At 45.7% G+C, this 18,155-nt stretch overlaps 1 protein-coding gene and 1 long non-coding RNA gene across 3 annotated transcripts in view; one reads left to right on the forward strand and one right to left on the reverse strand.

Moving 5' to 3' along the window:
* LOC308457739 overlaps window positions 1–18,155 on the forward strand; it is a 515,363-nt gene that overhangs the window by 366,814 nt on the left and 130,394 nt on the right. The gene's annotated exons all lie outside the window — the stretch shown is intronic.
* CARD10 (caspase recruitment domain family member 10) overlaps window positions 1–18,155 on the reverse strand; it is a 43,075-nt gene that overhangs the window by 23,743 nt on the left and 1,177 nt on the right. For both annotated transcript variants that reach the window (XM_080971675.1, XM_080971674.1), the window contains exons 2-8: window positions 17,726–17,870; window positions 11,080–11,292; window positions 10,455–10,592; window positions 8,366–8,691; window positions 3,252–3,434; window positions 1,036–1,191; window positions 61–186 (exon numbers count right to left, since the gene is read on the reverse strand). In XM_080971675.1, the coding sequence (XP_080827801.1) occupies window positions 61–186; window positions 1,036–1,191; window positions 3,252–3,434; window positions 8,366–8,691; window positions 10,455–10,592; window positions 11,080–11,292; window positions 17,726–17,732 (1,149 nt within the window). In that variant the 5' untranslated portion in view covers window positions 17,733–17,870. The remainder of the gene's footprint in view (window positions 1–60; window positions 187–1,035; window positions 1,192–3,251; window positions 3,435–8,365; window positions 8,692–10,454; window positions 10,593–11,079; window positions 11,293–17,725; window positions 17,871–18,155) is intronic.

Raw genomic sequence — 18,155 nt, forward strand, 5'->3', positions numbered from 1 at the left:
CTCTTATCAGAGACCCTTGCTTCTAGCATAAGGGGAGACTGCCTTAAAGAAGCAGCTCACCTGATCTCTTTCCTTCTCAATCTCCTCTAACTGAGCCAGCACGGTATTCATTCTGTGTTTGTACAGGTCACAGTTCTTCTGCAGAGTTTGGTGCTTCAGCTGGAGGTCTTCCTTATCTTGCAGATACTGGAGAGGTGGGATGGGGGGCGGGGAGAGAATCCAGAGGGTTACATTTTCAAGGAATATATTTAGGGCTTAAAACTGCTGCAGGTTTAGACCTGCAACCTGTGCAACCAGATCTGTAACACATCAAGTGGAAAAAAAGAAGGATGCATGTGCAATTATTTATTGTCACCTCTTTGCAAGCACACACAGCTCAACATACACCAGCTAATGGGATAGAGAGCCTGGCTTTGTGGTAGTAGCTTTGAACAGGGCCAATGTCAGCAGTCAGCATTGATGGGCAGCTGCCAAGAGCCATACCCGGTGTCAGCACTTTGGTCCTGTTCCTCTTCTTCCTGGCTACCTCTGCTTGTTCACCTTCCCCTCTCCAAGCAAGTGAGCAGCAGCAAGAGCAAAGGAAGGGGCGGTCAGCAGCATCCACTCATCTTGCCCTCTCCTTCCGGGCAGTGAAGCCCAAGAAGGGCCATGGCACAGGGGCAGAAAATCAGCTTTGTATGCAGACGGTCCCAGGTTCAATCTCAAGCATCTCTGGTACAACTGACAAAGAGACCCCTGTCTGAAACCCCGCGGAGCTGCTGCCACTATGGACAATACTGAGCTAGATGATGCTATGGCCTGTCTTGGTATCAGGCAGCTGTTTCTGTGAAGCAGACTGGGCTGTGGCCAGAGAGAAGGGGAAGCAAAAGAGCCATAGCAAGGAGGGGACCCACTTAGAGAACGGTGACTCTTGAGAGCAACTTGGTGAAGGGCCCTGCAAAACCTGGCTAAGTCATTAAGAACTGAATGCATTCAGACCACAACTGCATCAAAGCTTCCCCCAAAACCCAGTTGCCCAGGGAAGGGGCAACTGACCTTATCTCTCAGCTCCTCGGCCCACTGCAGCTCATTTTGCACAGAGTCCAGTTTCTGGCACAGTTCCTGCCGGTCTGCTTGTGCTTCCTTCCAGTCGTGCTCCAGAATGTCTAGAAGGATCCTCTCAGAGCCTGGGACTTGACCTTCACCTGCTACCTAAGCGACAGAAATGCAGAATCACCTGTCTGGTGGGATGAGCAGAATTAGGGATAGCATGATGGACAGAGAGAGAGAAACAGCAGTCAACACTTGCAGGGTGGCTGTTTTCAGTATCCCCCACTGGGGAATATATGTCATCTATATATACTTTTTTTGTTTTATAATTTCCCCCACCACAAACTGCAGGCGCCTCTTACAATACAAGCTCCACACCATTTTTTATGCCAGGATGCTGGCCTAGATGGGCCACTGGCCTGATCTGGCAGGCTCTTCTTATGTTCTCAATGCTGGGAATTCTAGTTTGGTGACTCCCTATCCACCCCCTCACAGAACTACAAATCCCAAGGTTTTCTGGGGAAAGGAATGATGGGAGGTCTGCAGGGTGGATGTGCCCTAACAGCTGGTTCACATGTTAGCTCTGTTTGCACGTAACATGCCGGTAGGGATATCCAAGATACTGAATGGAAAATATACCCTCCATCTCAAACTAAAGAACCAAACTGTGAATGATTGAAGCTGTAATGTCAAAATGTCGTAACTAAGCAATGCTTTACGGTTCATTAGGAACACGGAAAGATGGGGTCACGTCTTCCAAGATAAGAACCTTATAATTTCATGCTTTATGGTCCCTGTTCTTAAACCACTCCAAGTTTAAATTACACAGTTTTAAATGGCAATATCAACATTTTGCTGAGCATGTAATAGATTTATATAACGAACTGATTCTATCCAGATGCTGCCTCCTCACCAATCAATTTATTTTCACATCCCCAAGTTAAATTATGTCCTCTCCTGGTTAAACCTTTCTTCTTTGGGGGCTGGGGGATTGGAAATAATCTCAAACTGAAAATGTGTTTTAAACATTTTTCTCCAGGTTTTGCAAATAAGCTGTGTATCGTGATATAAGGTCGTACAAACAGCATTTAGGGTGGAGAGATAAGAGGTCTGTGATGCAGGATACCTTTTTTTAAACAAAACAGGGGGAAACGGTAAAATAATGTGTTCACATACTATCCGTGGGTTAAGATTTTGTAACCCAGATATCAACAGGCAGCTTTCATCTCCTAAACAGTCACAGCTGTTGAAACCACCCATTGGTATTCTACCTACATCTCTAAGCCAACACTAGATGCCTTTCTTTTAAATAGATTTTATTCCTCTTAGCATTTTACTAGTGCTAGAGCCGTGATCTAGCAACAGGCGCACCGAGCTCCATCCTCCATGAGAAGCATTGTGGTCGCCTTGGATGCAGCGTCAGGGACCAGCCTTGCTGCAGGAGATTTGTCAGTTCAGCACATTTTCTCTTTCGAAACGAATCGTGGGCGGTGCAAGCTCCAGCAACACAAAGGTGAAATTAGGAGCTTTGAAAACGGTTTATTTGGGGCAGGGGAAAACAAAGGTTCACAAAAAGGCAAGGCACCGCAGCAATGAGAATAGGGCAGCCTTGCTGGTGTCCAACCCTTCGCTTGTTGGAGGGCCACACGTAAAATCAAACATCTAGCTAGATAGCAGAGAGAGGTAGAGGCAACAGAGATGAGGCTAAAGCACTGTGATGGGCAGGTGTCTTGAACCAGACCTCCCAGCAGCCTGCATCCCACAAACAGATACCTTCTGCACCACCTCCAGGTGTTGTTAAGACTCCAGCTCCCATCAGCCACAGCCAACATGGCCAAAGGTCAGGGATGATGGGAGCTGTAGTCCAGCAACTGTTTTTGCCCATCCTGAACTATACCAACTGTCCCAGGCCCTTTTGATCTTCAGGTTGCCCTCAGGTCCTGCTGGCAGGCTTCTTGCAGGCATCTGGTTGGCCACTGGGAGAACTAGATGATCCAGCAGGGCTGCATATTTTAATTTTCCTGGGACCTTCCACATTCAAACCATATGCTCTGCCTTTGAGGTATCCCCGTCAGACTGGAGAAGACATTGCTGGACCGAGAAGAACTTCCTGCACGCAGAGGCTGGCTCTTACCATCCAGGAGAAGCTCAAGTTTCAGCGGTGAGACATTAGATGCAATTCAGTACTCCACGGGTTAGCATTAAACATTTTCAGCAAGTACCTGCAGCCTGCTCTGCAGCTCCTGAAGCGAAGCTATCAGTCTCTGGTTCTCTGCTCGCAACTCACAAATAGTGTCAGCAAGGCCACGATCCTCCACTTCTCTCTGGGGAGCTGTCAATGCCTGCTTCCTAAGTAGGGCGCATTCTTCTTCCAGGCTGCTGACCTTGCATTTCATCTGGTCTACCTGAAATATAGGAAACAAAGGCCACAGCCGCTCAATCGCCTTTTCTTTTCTTTTCTTTTCTTTTCTTTTCTTTTCTTTTCTTTACTGATTTGATTGATTTGATTGATTTGATTGATTTGATTGATTTGATTGATTTGATTGATTGATTGGCAAGCTGCCTTTGAAGGATTAACTTCTTCAAAGTGGTTCACAACACTTTGAAAACATAAAACGATGTAATTACAAATTATAAAGCCGCAGTCTAAAACCCTCAAACCTATCAAGTGATAATAAAGACAAGGGGATGAACTAAGCATAAATGAATCTGAACAAAGTGAGCTTCTCTCCCCATAACCCATCCTACGATTCTGGGGACCGGGATCAGAGCCTCCAGATCAAAAGGGAAGGATGCCAAAACAACCACCTCTCTTTTTAGGACATGCACTCAATATCTCTGATTAAGAAGAAAGAATGCCAAGAATTAGATAGAAATTGGGACTGATCAGCTATTCCTAATAGCCTTGGACCATAAATCAGGGTCCTATAAGGATGGCCTTCTCCTCGTTCCCAACCCCCAGCCTTCTTTTCATGTTCAAGGGCTCTGTCTTTCCCCTTTCCCAAACTGGGGGAGGAGTAGAGTCTTGCCAGATGCCTGGACAGCCTCAGATGCAAAGCAGAAGACCAGGGTTGATCTGACAAAGTAGGTTTGCAATTTTTTCTTGATTTTATCTTTTGTAAACTGCTTTGAGGTTTTTTTAACAAGCAAGTGGTGCGTAAATTTTATGAAACATGTAATATTGTTTGGAAAAGAGGCTTGCAAAAACAGGAGGGCATTTGCTCCTTTGTAAATGAAATTAATATGAAAACAGAATTACTCCGATTTAGGCAGGATCAATCAAGTTATTCTCTCTCTCTCTCTCTCGGCATGGGGCAGTCAGTGCGGCGGTTGTTGCTGAACTACAACTCCCACCATCCATGACCATTGTTCCAAGTTGGCTGGGTTGACCGTAGTTGTAGTTTGGCAACTGGAGGACGACCCCATTGGCTATCTCTGCACTAGACCCACATTCCACATTGTTTTCCATAGTGCTGTGACAGAAAGTGCAGAGGTGGTGCAAGATAAACAGGAAGGAGTACAGGATACAGGTAAACAGGGAGGAGCAGTTTAGGTAAACCCAGGAATGAAGATGAAGACAATACCGCAGGGCAACAGTGAGCAAGAGCTCTGTGGCAAGAATCCCAGGAACCAGAAGACTATTATTATTCCAGATAAGAAGTTATTCCAGATAAGTAAAATCAGATCAGAACAGATTAGCTCATAGTGAAACTCTCCTGACTCGGAGAGAGGAAAGAGGTATGTCAGTTGCTCAAGGTGAAAGCCAGGTGACCAAGCGGCAGCCCCATAAACTCCTTCAGGTATTTGGAATGATAAGACTGCTTAGGATGCGGGTTTATCACCCAACCGTTTAAGCTTCCAACCACTTTCTAACCTTAGTAGCCTTACAAGGTCAATTAAAGGTCCGTTCATGTTTTTATCTCACCTGGAGTACCTACAAATTTCCTGATGAGTCATCAGCTGGGAAGTGATTGGGAGCACAAAAACAATCAGATGACACACCTACATTCAAAGCAACAAGGGGGGAAATCCTAAGCATGCCTTGCATGCATAATAACACACAAGCACGCACAAAACGTACTATGCTTAAACCACAGTACACCAAACTCTTTATCTGATTAAAAAAATGTGGAAAAGATCAACGTTCTGTCCCATGAATCACAAGAAGGGCAAATAAAGACGTTTTCATCTCTCTCGTGAGCACACACACACTAAACCATTTCACATGAACACAGGTTTTAGCAACAGCAAATAAGAATGAGGCTTTCTTTAATTGCTGCTACATACTGATATTGCAGGTCTGGGTTGGTTTTGGTAGGCTCATTCTGCCATGAGCTCAGCAGAGGGCCTGGGGCAAGTTCCTTTCTCCAACCTCAGCCTCCACTTCTGTAAAATGGGGGTGACAAGTGGAACTTGCAATAAAATGTTGCAGTGTAAAAATGCATCTTCTTCTTCAGGGTTCAACACTTCATTCTGCACCCCCCCCCCAATCCACCTGGTTTTCTTTATTTCCCACCAGACAGTCAGCATTTGACAACCACTGATTCAGCTCAGGTCCTGTTTTGCAGCTGCCGGTAGATTTCAGAGCTTTTTAAAATGCTGGAACCTTTTTCGGTCACCACACCCCATTCAAAAGGTACTGAATTACAGTTAGAAACATAGAATCAGGAGTGCACTTACAGGGATTTTCCTTTGCAGCCACAGCTTGAAGTCAAGACACGGCTACAAAGGACGGCTCTTTGCAGTCGCAGCTTGAATTAAAGAGGCTGCAAAGGAAGCATCTTCTTGAAAGCTACAGGTTTAAAGTTGGAACACCTGATATCATATCATGTCAGCTGGTTGACAGGTGAGTAGCCCTGCCCAGCTGCCAAAGTGGCCCTTGGAAGGTGAAGGAATTCTGGGTCCAACCTGCCAATCTGATCCAGTTCCCTACCCATGGTATATTTGATAAAACCAACCTTACCCAACTGGGGAGTTTTAAGGGAATTACTGATATAATAATAATAATAATAATAATAATAATAATAATAATAATATAAATAAATAATAATAAATATTATTTATACCACGCCCATCTGGCTGGGTTTCCCCAGCCACTCTGGACGGCTTCCAACAAAAGATTAAAAATACATTAAAACATCAGTCATTAAAAACTTCCCTGAACAGCCTTCAGATGTCTCCTAAACGTCAGACAGTTGTTTATTTCTTTGACATCTGATGGGAGGGCATTCCATAGGGTGGGCGCCACTACCAAGAAGGCCCTCTGCCTGGTTCCCAATAACAATAATTTATTATTTTACATGAAGCATTTTGAATACTGTGAGCCACTATAAAAAATGTCAAATATCGTAATTTAAATTGCTGTTGGCATCCTATACTGAACCTTTAGGGACAGAGTGGGAAATGTGGAAATAATAAAAATAATCTACAAGAAGAATGACATGTTATATACATCTTCCATTGCGAATAAGTGAAGGCAGACATACACGAACGTACCCTAGAGGCAGCCCCTCACTTTCTGATACTTGCATCCTACATGAAAAGATGCTCTGCTATAAACACAAACGAAGCCCCTTTTCAGTTCACTAAAGAGAAGATTAAGAAGTGCCTTAGCCATGGTCTGCGTATTAATGCCTTCCTGGAGCAAATGTGAAAGTAACTACAGGGCTCAGATCTAACCAAGGAAGGCGAGGACTGCCGCCATCAATCATTTTTACGGCGTCATCAATATGCATAGGGCTTTACGGAGCAAAATAGCAGACAGTTGCTTACTCCACAGTGGCCGTGCCATACAGGGGGACAAGTGGGAGAGATAATAAAAGGAAGGGGAGGACAAGAGGGGAGGGATACAAATACAAGAGAAACCACAAGACAGAAAGCAAACAGGGTGTATACATATGCCTAAATTAACTGAAGGGGGAGTGGGGGGAGAGAGAGCTTTGAGAGGAGCCCAAGAGAATACAAAACTCCCAAGGAGGGACTTGGAAGGTGAGAAAAAGCTGGCTGGGAATATTTGGAACATCAGGAAATGCTATACCTGGTAAGACATATGCCTTGCATGCAGAAGGAAGCAGGTTCAATCCCAGGTGTCTCCAGTTCAAAGGATCAGGTGAGGTGATAGACCAGGCATAGGCAAACTCGGCCCTCCAGATGCTTTGGGACTACAACTCCCATGATCCCTAGCTAACAGGACCAGTGGTCAGGGATGATGGGAATTGTAGTCCCAAAACATCTGGAGGGCCGAGTTTGCCTATGCCTGTGATAGACCCTTGGCCTGGATAGCTGCTGCCAGCCAGATCAGACACAATGGGTTGTATCCAACTCAGTTATACTCAAGGTAAACGCATAGAAATCAGTGAGTTAGTCATTTAGCAACATCAATGGGTCTACTCTGAGTAGGGCAAGCAAGGGCTACATCCCAAAAATGTCCAAGACTGACAAATAATCTGACTGGGTATCAGACAGCTCCCTACCCCAGTAAACCTCAGCTTAAGAATTATCGTGTTATGAGACTTGCCGGAGAACACAGCTACTTCTCTATAATTCAGAACCTTTTATTTGTACCTGGGGCTTTTCCTAAAGTATATGCACGCTCTGGCCTTCATGCAAAAACAGCAGCCTGGATATTCTGTTATGACACCAGTCCTCCAAAACTGACTGCATGACGAAAGTTCACACACCCATAACATAGTGTCATTTGGAAAATATAAGGCGTTCCCTTTCCTGGTACAGTGGTACCTCGGGTTAAGAACTTAATTCGTTCCGGAGGTCTGTTCTTAACCTGAAACTGTTCTTAACCTGAGGTACCATTTTAGCCACCATGCCACTGCGCCGCGATTTCTGTTCTCATCCTGAAGCAAAGTTCTTAACCCGAGGTACTCTTTCTGGGTTAGCGGAGTCTGTAACCTGAAGCATCTGTAACCTGAAGCGTCTGTAACCCGAGGTACCACTGTATATACACTCCTGTGTTTCTGAGAATCCACTGGTGGTGGCATTCATTCCAAATCGCTGCATTCCTTTGCCTAATTTCCTCGAGCACTACTCTGGGGAAACTTTTTTAAACCTTCAAATATGAGACAACAGTCAAGCAACTCGCTGGCCAGCCTTCAGACACCTTCCCCCAATTTCCCTATAAAGGAGTGGCTGGCAGGCCGGGGCCAATGAAACCAAAGCACCTACATCCAGGCAGGCAGTGCATCATTAACACAGTGATTCCTGGCACACGGAAGCAGCCTTGGTTTATCTTGGGTGTGTACACCTGTTTCCATTGCCCTGTTAACACCTGCATGCATTCACCAATACACCCCACCTCTCTCTTCTCCCCTGCTCTCCATACCCCCAGCTGCAGGTCCCGGCTTCGGAGAACAGCAGCGTTCTTCTCCTCGCACAGGTGGGTGTAGCGCATGGCCAGCATGTAGTTGTCCTCCTTCAGCTTCAGCAGCTCCATGCTGTGGGAGTCCCACTCCTCCTGGAACCTCTGGTAACGTTCCTGCGCCTTCTGCAGCTTCTGGAGCTGCTGCTTCAGCTGGGCGCCCTCCTCCTCCAAGGCCCGGTTCTTTGCCTGGAGCCCGTGTTCCTTTTCCAACTGCGCTCTCCGCTGAGCCCTCATCTTCTTCACCTCCATGATCAGGAACTGAGTCAGGCCTTCATGGCCCTCCTCGTCTGGAAAGCAAGAGGATGCTCAGCAAACTGGGCACATGGGGGTTACAGCCAACCATGTTTCCACTCACAGTAGACCCACTGAAATTAATGGGCCTATGTTAGTTAGTGGGTCTACTCTAGGACTCGCTTTGCAGATAACCCATGGACTCTCAGGGGCCATAGCTCAGTAGCAGAGGGCCTGTCTTGTCTGCAAAAAAATTCCCAGAGTCAATGTTCAGCATATGCAGGTCGCACTGGGATGAGCCTCCTGCCCAAAAATCAGTATTTCCCAACCTTGGGTCTCCAGCTGTTTTTGGACTACAGTTCCCATCATTCCTGACCACTGGTCTTGCTAGCTAGGGAGGATGGGAGTTGTAGTCCAAAATCAGCTGGCAACCCAAGGCTGGGAAACACTGGTGTAGATCAAGAGTGGCCAACATGATAGTCTCCAGAGGTTGTGAACTACAACTCCCATCAGCCCCAGCCAGCACGTCCAAAGGTTATGGGAGTTGTAGTTAACATCTGGGAGTTGTAGTTAACATCTGACTGGTAGTCATGTTGGCTACCAATCAAGACCAGGGGTTCACAAATTGTGGTCCGTAAGCTTCATACAGGTGGCCCATGGTGTGTCTGTGAAGAACAGGGGGAGCAGCAGATGTGAACAGCGGGCACAGTGCATTTAATATCCATATGGATTTTTATTTTATGTTGTATTTATGGAATTCACACTGTAATACAATACAACATATGAAATAAAAGCAGCAATAACAATGCAATTAAAAATCATGCCGCATCTGTCACAGCACATCACAACTGCTGCAACAGGCAGGAGAATCATTAAGTGGTCCACCAAGATCCTCAGCAATTTGCAAGCAGACCATGGGGTGGAGGGAAGTTTAGGAATAATAATTAATAATTTATTATTTATACCCCACCCATCCGGCTGGGTTTCCGCATCCACTCTGGGCGGCTCCCAACAGAATATTAAAAGCACAATAAAACATTAGACATTAAAAACTTCCCTAAACAGGACTGCCTTCAGATGTCTTCTAAATGTCAGATAGTTGTTTATTTCCTTGACATCTGATGGGAGGGCGCCACTACCGAGAAGGCCCTCTGCCTGGTTCCCTGCAACCTCACTTCTCGCAGGGAGGGAACGGCCAGAAGGCCCTTGGAGCTGGACCTCAGTGTCCAGGCTGAACAATCGGGGTGGAGACGCTCCTTCAGCTATACTGGACCGAGGCCATTTAAGGCTTTAAAGGTCAGCACCAACACTTTGAATTGTGTACCAGGCCAAATGGAGCAACGGTCCAGCTCGGTGTACAGCAGGTTGCTATGTTTCTAACCAAGGGCAGTCAAATCACACATTAACAGGACGAACATGTTCACCACACATTGGCTGGCATTTGCAGCAGCAGACAATGCCACATGTGGAGATGTTTCTTTATAAACATACACTGGGCATGTGCCAGGAAGATGCAGTCCAACTGAAGCACCCCACCGCGAGTACACAAACACACATCTCTGCTTCACACTTTGCGGCCGTCAGAGAGTGGGAGTTGGGGTGCTGCTCCTGCCCTGCCTTCCCAGATGTGGCACCAGTGCTGCTTGTCAAGAATGGGATGGGGCAGGGAGAGGTGGCGGCGAAGGTAGCGGAAGCACCAGGTTGGCCGCCACATGCCCATTCACCCTGCATGTGATTCCCAGGCACTGACCCGACCCTGACCTACTTCAGCAAGCTGTCGGCCTCCTGTGCAAAGGAGGAGACTTCCACAACTTCTTACCCAGGATCATTGAGCAACGCTGAACTGGCTGCTTCCCCGTCAGCTGGGTGAAATGCTCAGGGTAATAGAACTCCAGGGATTCTAGGAATGCTTCGTAGCCTCTTTTCCCTCGGTTTCGCAAGATATCCATGAGGAGTCCTGCAGAGGAAGACAATAAATAATAACAATAGAACAAATGTGTGCCACACGATCAGCAGCAAGCCGAACCAAAAACCAAGCAGCTTCAAGTATCCAAAGATACTACTCCAACCTTCTCCCGCTGTCCCAAAATCATGCAGAAGCTGCTGGATCCGGAAGGCTTGAGCCCTATTTCATTTCAGTCTCCATCTCCCTGCGTGAGTCTTAAGCCCCATTTTGTAAAATGGGAACAACAAGAGCATAAATCATAGTGATTGTTGTGTGGGTAAGGCAGAGTGAGGGGGAGAAGGAAAGGGAGAGAGAGAAGCTCTTTTCATATTAAAATGCAATGTGAAGCCATGATAAATAAAAGCAATAAGCCAGGACCGTAGCAACATGTGTCTGGGATCCATTCCTGGATTAGGGCTTTGGGCCAGGACTGCTTTATACAAAGCAAGCCTTCACCCCCAGCGCTGTACTTTCCATGTGAGTTCTTCACTTCTCTCACCTGTCCGGTTGCTCTTGCATGGAAACTGATGGGGACTCAGCACCATCTCTTCATCCTGCTCATCAATCACACGGCACTGGCGGAGGTATGGAGTCAGTTTGGCTGGGTTCAGAGAGCGGGTCAGCTTGTGCCGGACACTCTCAATCTTTTCCCACAATGCATCTTCTTCCTCTCCTGCCTCCGAGAGGCTTTCGTTTACTATCTCCTTAGGCCCTAGGGGTTCACAGACTGGGTCGTTAAATTTGAACTCGTTTCGTCAAACATATGTTGGAAATGTAAAGAAAAAGAGGGGACTTTTTACCATATGTGGAGGGAATGTAGAGAAGTTAAAAAAAATTGGGAAATCATATACAATGAATTGAAAAAAATGTTTAAAATGACATTTGTAAAAAAAACCAGAAGCATTTTTGTTAGGGATTGTAGGACAAGACCTGCCAAGAAAAACAAAGAACTTATTTAGGTATGCTACAACAGTGGCAAGAGTCTTGATAGCACAAGGATGGAAGAATGAGGAAATCTCAATGAAAGAACAGTGGCGAGAAAAATTGATGAGCTATGAAGAACTGGCTAAATTGACATATAAACTGCGGGACAAGGACAACTGCGACTTTAAGGAAGAATGGGAACTTTTTACAAATTATCTAAAAAGACAACAAAATGAACTGGACTCCTTGGCATGTTTTGAATAAACATACACAAATTTATTGGTTGATAACATGATAGATAGACAACGCAAGGATATGTATAATTTTATAACATGCAGAGAAATCAGATAGAGGAGCTGAGGGAAGTCCCTGGTGGGGGGCAGGAGGGATGGAAGGGAGGTGGGGGAAAAGGGGGGGAAATAATCTGTGTGATTATATGGTTTGATAATTTGTTATGTTGAAATTGCTTAATAAAAATATTTCTTTAAAAAATGAACTCGTTTCGCCTTGATGAGCTTTCAGCCAGTCTTCCATACTCACAGTCAGGATGGCTATTTCCCACCTCTCCTGGGTGAATGGAGAATGCCAGCCTTAGGACAACATGGAGGCACATGTCTGTTTGTTGTTCTCATTCCATTTACAGGGAGCGCAGCAATGTGCTCTTATGTATGCGACATAGAAAAAGTATGGGCTACACTGCATGGATAATGAAGGAATTGGCATTGGACTTGACACCAGTTCTTGGGGTGCTTCCAGGCAGCCAATTTACCAAGCATTCATTGTGACTTGCTAGCACAGAGGTTAGATGACGCTGCATCAAAGCAAATATTCCATGGTTTCCAGAGCACTCACTCATCTCCTTCCTTACTGGAAAAAAAAGTCTAGCCTTTTGCAGAAGCAGGTTTGTTGTACGAGACCTCTTGGCCAACCACAACCACACAACCTGAATTTGCTGGTATGTGGACTGAATCTCACCTGAAAATTGTGACAGCCTGCAAGCACCCTTTGACTGCAAAACCAAACCCAAAGGAAGAAACAACAAAGCTGTTGCTGCTGCTGCTGTAGTGACCAGGTGCTCCTCCAGACAAACCAGTTTATTCAGCATTCATCCCAACTTGCTTGCTGTTTCTTGAGCATGAGGTCCGAAATGTTTGTGGGGTGGTTATACCACAGTGAGTATTCATCCTGACTTCCTTGGAATCATTTAACTCACACTTCTTAGTGTTTTTTCTCATCAGTTCCTAATTGCAAGACATCTGGGTTTTTTATTTGTTTTTAAGTAGATTTGTTGCACCACTTTAATTACAAAAACCTAAATTTCCAGCATCTGACTGATTTCCTCCTACACACTATTGATGGTCTGGAAGTCGCCCAGAAGCAACAGAGATAATCTCCCTGCCAAAAGGCCTTTACAATGTCTCATCTTTAGCATCTTTCAAGTACCTTCTCAAAGCCCACAAAGAAGGCAACCATCTCCAACCTGGTGCCATAGAGCCAAAAACTCCCATTGTGTTATGTGTCCAAAACATCTGGAGGGATCAGGCTGAGGGAAAGCTGGGTTAACCCTTTTGTTCTCATTTCCACCTGAGAACTAAATAGAAAGAACTGCATTTGCTCCCTTTCCTCTTTGTTACTATTGCCTACGGTGGCCATCTGCCCTAATTTCCAAAAGACAATCCTCTATCTGACGGGCGGTCAGAGGACAAGTCCAGTGGGAAAACAATGAATTATAAGGGAGAGCAGGGCCTTGAAATTGCCCATCAGCAACAGGGAGCACCTGAGTGGCAGACCAAGCAGGCACACAGGACACCTGGCCACAATCTTCCTCATTATGGCGAGATGTATAGCTCAGTCAGTAGAGCATGAGACTTTTAACCCCAGGGTCGTGGGTTTGAGCCCCATGTTGGGAAAAAGATCCCTGAATTGCAGGGAACTGGACTAAATAACCCCCGTGGTCCCTTCCAACTCAACATGACTCCATGAAATTATAGTAAATGATTATTAAATTTGTATCTATATAAATCAGGGATGCCCAAACTTTTTTTAAAGAGGGCCAGATTTGGTGAATTGAACATGCGTGAGGGCCAACCAAAGTTGCTGAGCTTTTTTGGAAATTTTACCCCAGGAAATAAACTGCCACAGGGGATGGATGAAACCGACCAGTGGGCCGGATTAGACCCCCAAAACGGACTTTGGACATGCCTGACATAAATAGATTAGTGTAGCCTTGTTTATTCTCTTCAGGTGCTGATGCATTTCATATTTTTCCCCTTTTTGCCATGCACTGACATTTAATTACTAAAAGGACACCCTGCTCTTCCTCCTCTGCACCCTTACGGAAATTTAACTTTTTCAAAGCAGGTGTCTCAATTTTAGTCTGTAAACCACCATGTGTATTGATAATGCTACGTAACAGATAAAAACATGCTGAGACCATAAGGAGAGCCCTGCTGGATCAGGGCCAATGGCCCACCTGGTCCAGCATCCCGCTCTCACAGAGGCCGCACCCTGATGCTTATGGGATGTCAGACCTGATTGCATGAACACTCTCCTCCCCAGGTGTGACTCCAAGCAGCTGGCATTCACAAAAGTGGACCTTGTGCAGAAGAAGCAGGAGCCTCGCCTTCTCTGGCAGCTGCCCACCTTAAGGCAAACCGGAGTGGTGCACTGTTCCCACCAAGCCAAACCAGCAGGAATGTGAGAGCACTTAAAGGCCCCTGAAAGGAACCAAGCTGATAAATCTGATTGCTCGACGACAAATAGACATCCCCAACTGTTTGGTAATACGGACACACACAAAACACCTTCCCATAAAGCAGAAAATGTTGCCTCCACTCCCTCCCTCCAAAGCTCAAAAATGGCAATCTTTACATGGGCAAAGTCAGCAGTCTCCGGGGAACAAAACTGCCATCACGCCATCAAACAGGAGCAAATCCCCAACCTCAGGGCCTCCAAAGCAGCCCAGTATCAACATTGCTCATAACAGCAGGCCTGAACCTGACCTGCAGCTCCCTGGAGCTCCATTTCCCCTGCCTTTTCTAAGAAATTGAAGATTAGAACAAATACGTAATGCAGAGCCCCAGAGTCAAATGTTTGCTTTCCCACGGAAACCTCTTTCAGCAAACACCAGTGTTGTCTGCAAGAACAAGAAACCAAGCCTTTAGTGTTATCAGTCCAATCCTGAGGAATGCTCTGCCCATAGGGATCCAGCAGCCACCTTCTGTTTAAATCTTTAAATGCCTCCTGAAAACTTTTTGATGCCACCAGGCTTATGCAAACAATCAGAAAAGCACCTTCCCATAACTGGAAACTGATGGTCTCCAATTACAATTTTTAATGTGGTTCTTTAATATATATTGATATTGCTGTAAAGGTCTTTGATATTTTTATGCTATAGAGGTACAGTGGTACCTTGGGTTAAGTACTTAATTCATTCCGGAGGACCGTTCTTAACCTGAAACTGTTCTTAACATGGAGCACCATTTTAGCTAATGGGGCCTCCTGCTGCCGCCGTGCCGCCGGAGCACGATTTCTGTTCTCATCCTGAAGCAAAGTTCTTAACCTGAAGCACTATGTCTGGGTTAGTGGAGTCTGTAACCTGAAGCGTATGTAACCTGAAGTGTATGTAACCCAAGGTACCACTGTACAGTGGTACCTCAGTTTAAAAACAGCCCTGTTTGCGAACGATTCGGTTTACAAACGTCGCAAAACTGGAAGTAGTGTCCCGGTTTGCGAACTTTACCTCAGTCTAAGAACGGAATCCGAATGGTGGAAGGGCACCGGTGGCGGGAGGCCTCATTAGGGAAAGTGCACCTTGGTTTAAGAATGGTTTCGGTTTAAGAACAGACTTCCAAACAGATTAAGTTCATAAACCAAGGTACCACTGTATATGAATATTTTTATAAATAAATAAAATGGACATATGGTACCCAGTAGGCTCCAAGTCATGAACAGGGCTGAATTCCTTAAGCAACTTAAAAGGGAACTTTTACACAACTTTATGTTTGACTCAGAAGTCCTAGCTGACCTGTCTGCAAACTTAATATTGGTTTTATAGCACTTCTAATTGTCACAGTTTCCTCCGAGGATCAAGGGATTGAGCTACTGAGAATTTTGTCAAGAAATGTCTTCGCTGCTGCCACTACTAGTACTCTGCAATTCCTAAGAGTGTCTCCACCCCCTGAGTTCAGTTCGGACACTGAGATCCAGCTCCAAGAGCCTTCTGGCATTTCTCTTGTTGCAAGAAGTAAAGTTACAGGGAACCAGGCAGAGGGCCTTCTCGGTAGTGGCACCCGCCCTGTGGATCACTCTCCCATCAGAAGTCAAAGAAATGAACAAACAAACGACTTTCCGAAGACACCTGAAGGCGGGAATGTATTGGGAAGTTTTAAAATTTTGATATCTCACTGTGTTTTTATATTATGTTGGAAGCCGTGAAGAGGGGCTGGGGCAACCCAGTCAGATGGGTGGAGCACAAGTAATTTATTCCTATTTTTATTATGGTTCCCAGGAAAGAGGAAATGATTGTGAAAGGAATTTATATTCAGCATTACGGCTAGATCTGCAGTCTTCTTACAATGAGGGCTAGTCCATGACATTTTGTTTCCTGAGGTGAAGCACAAGATGGTGTCCCCTTTTATATCCCATGATCAGAGCCAATTGGGCAGGCATCTGAATCATACTTCAACACTGGTGATGGGACAGCATCTTCTGTAGCACCAGAAGGCAGCAGGATAGCTTAGGGGTGGCAAGCAAAGCATGTGAAACATACAGTGCTGTCCACAGGAGAAGCAGACTGGGTGGTTTCCACTGCTGACTGGGGACGCACCCCAAGTTTCGCTGACTAAGGCAGCAGGAAAGCCAGAGCTCAGAGAGGATGGACTATATAGCTTTTTTGGTACAGCATCTGCTTTGCATGCAGAAAGCCTCAGGTTCAATCTCCGGTGTCACCAGTTTGTGCTGGGAATGTTTGCTGTCTGAAATCCCAGACAGCAGCATGTAGTCAGTGTGTAAACAACACTGAGCCAGGTGACTCAGCTCAATATAAAGGCAACTTCCTATGCTCCTCTCTCTGCCTAACGGTAGGGCTGGCCCCGCATACAATATTACTAAATACAGTGGTACCTCTGGTTGCGAACGGGATCCATTCCGGAGGCCCATTCGCAACATGAAAAGCCTGCAACCTGAAGACCGTATCTGCGCAGGTGCGCAGCGAGATTTGGCACTTGTGCGCATGCGCGAAGTGTGATTTAGTGCTTGTGTGTATGCGCAAGCGGCGAAACCTGGAAGTAACCCTTTCCGGTACTTCCGGGTCACCGTGGGATGCAACCGGAAAAAACGTAACATGAAGCAAACGTAACATCAGGTATGACTGTATCTAGACAAAACAGGGATAATGGATTTGGGGCGGGGCAGGGTGAACAGCAACTGGTGGGGAGAATTCTAGGCTGCATTCACACATACACAAGGCTGAAGCATTGAGTATTTCACCATGAAGAATTCAAGGTACTGTATTGTCAACATTGCAATCTTTTAAGCGCCAGATGAGGTGCTGTGGAAAATAGGATGCTGGACCCGAAAGGTTCTTGGTCTGATTCAGGAGGGTCTTGTTATGGAACAATGTTCTGAGTAATACAACTTTATACGTTCATTCATTAAGGTCAGCATTCACTCCTTTGTTCTAACATCTCAATAAGCCCATTGGCGGTTGATAAAGATAAGCTAAAGAGATGGCACTGGCTGATCCTAGACACACATTCTGTGGTATTAATAGCTGCACAATAGGCTGGCAGCTATTGAGCACCAAAGCTTCCCTTTGAAGCTAAAGAAAGCTGACAAACTACAGTTTGCCTGTGACAGTAAAAGGGGGGAATCCCATCCCTCCTTGAACTAAATGCGAATAAGTGTAGCTCTGTTTCTCCCCATCCTGGCTGATTAATCAGGGCAGGGCCATTCCAAGGATGAGTCATCAATCTCAGACACACAAATGACCTGCTGAGTCATCAGTCTCAGGTCTTGCCTCTTTCCCCCCAGGGCAAGTATTTCCTACAGTGGCTTCTCTGCCATAAATCCCAAGTGACTTATGGGGTTATATATTTAAGAGAGGAAGGGAGACAAGGGACGTCTCTCTGAGCCACACATACACAACTTCCATATAGAACAACTTCAATCTCAAAATAAGCCAATCAGCTCTGCAGCCCGTTGCACCTCTACTGACTTACCCGTCATGCTGAAGAATCACAGGTAGCACCAGCCCAGGATAAAAACTTCAACTTTGGCGACCGCTTCTGATATCCCCCTTTTAGTTATGATATGCATCCATGGGCCATCTCACTTTCCGGGAAGGGTGGATTATCCTAAGTACAGCTGGCAACAGAACAACAAAAGCCTGTGTTATTTTCTACAGCAAGGTCCTTCCCTTCTGTTTCATTAACTAATTCTTAATGGCATGAAGAATGGTTCTTTTCTTCTCCACACATGCAGGCTCCCCCCTCCCTTTTTCTCTTGCTCAGTCCTCACGCATCTCTCTCCCTGAGATTCCTGTGTGTCCAAAGTACACACAGTAGAATTGCTGCCAGCCCACCACAAATCTCTGAGTCGATCAAAGGGAGGAAAAAACTGTTTTGAAAGTGGCACAGTGATTTTCACTTT

This window comes from Podarcis pityusensis (genome assembly GCF_964106645.2).
Source record: "Podarcis pityusensis genome assembly, chromosome: 10".
Taxonomy (NCBI): Eukaryota; Metazoa; Chordata; class Lepidosauria; order Squamata; family Lacertidae; genus Podarcis; species Podarcis pityusensis.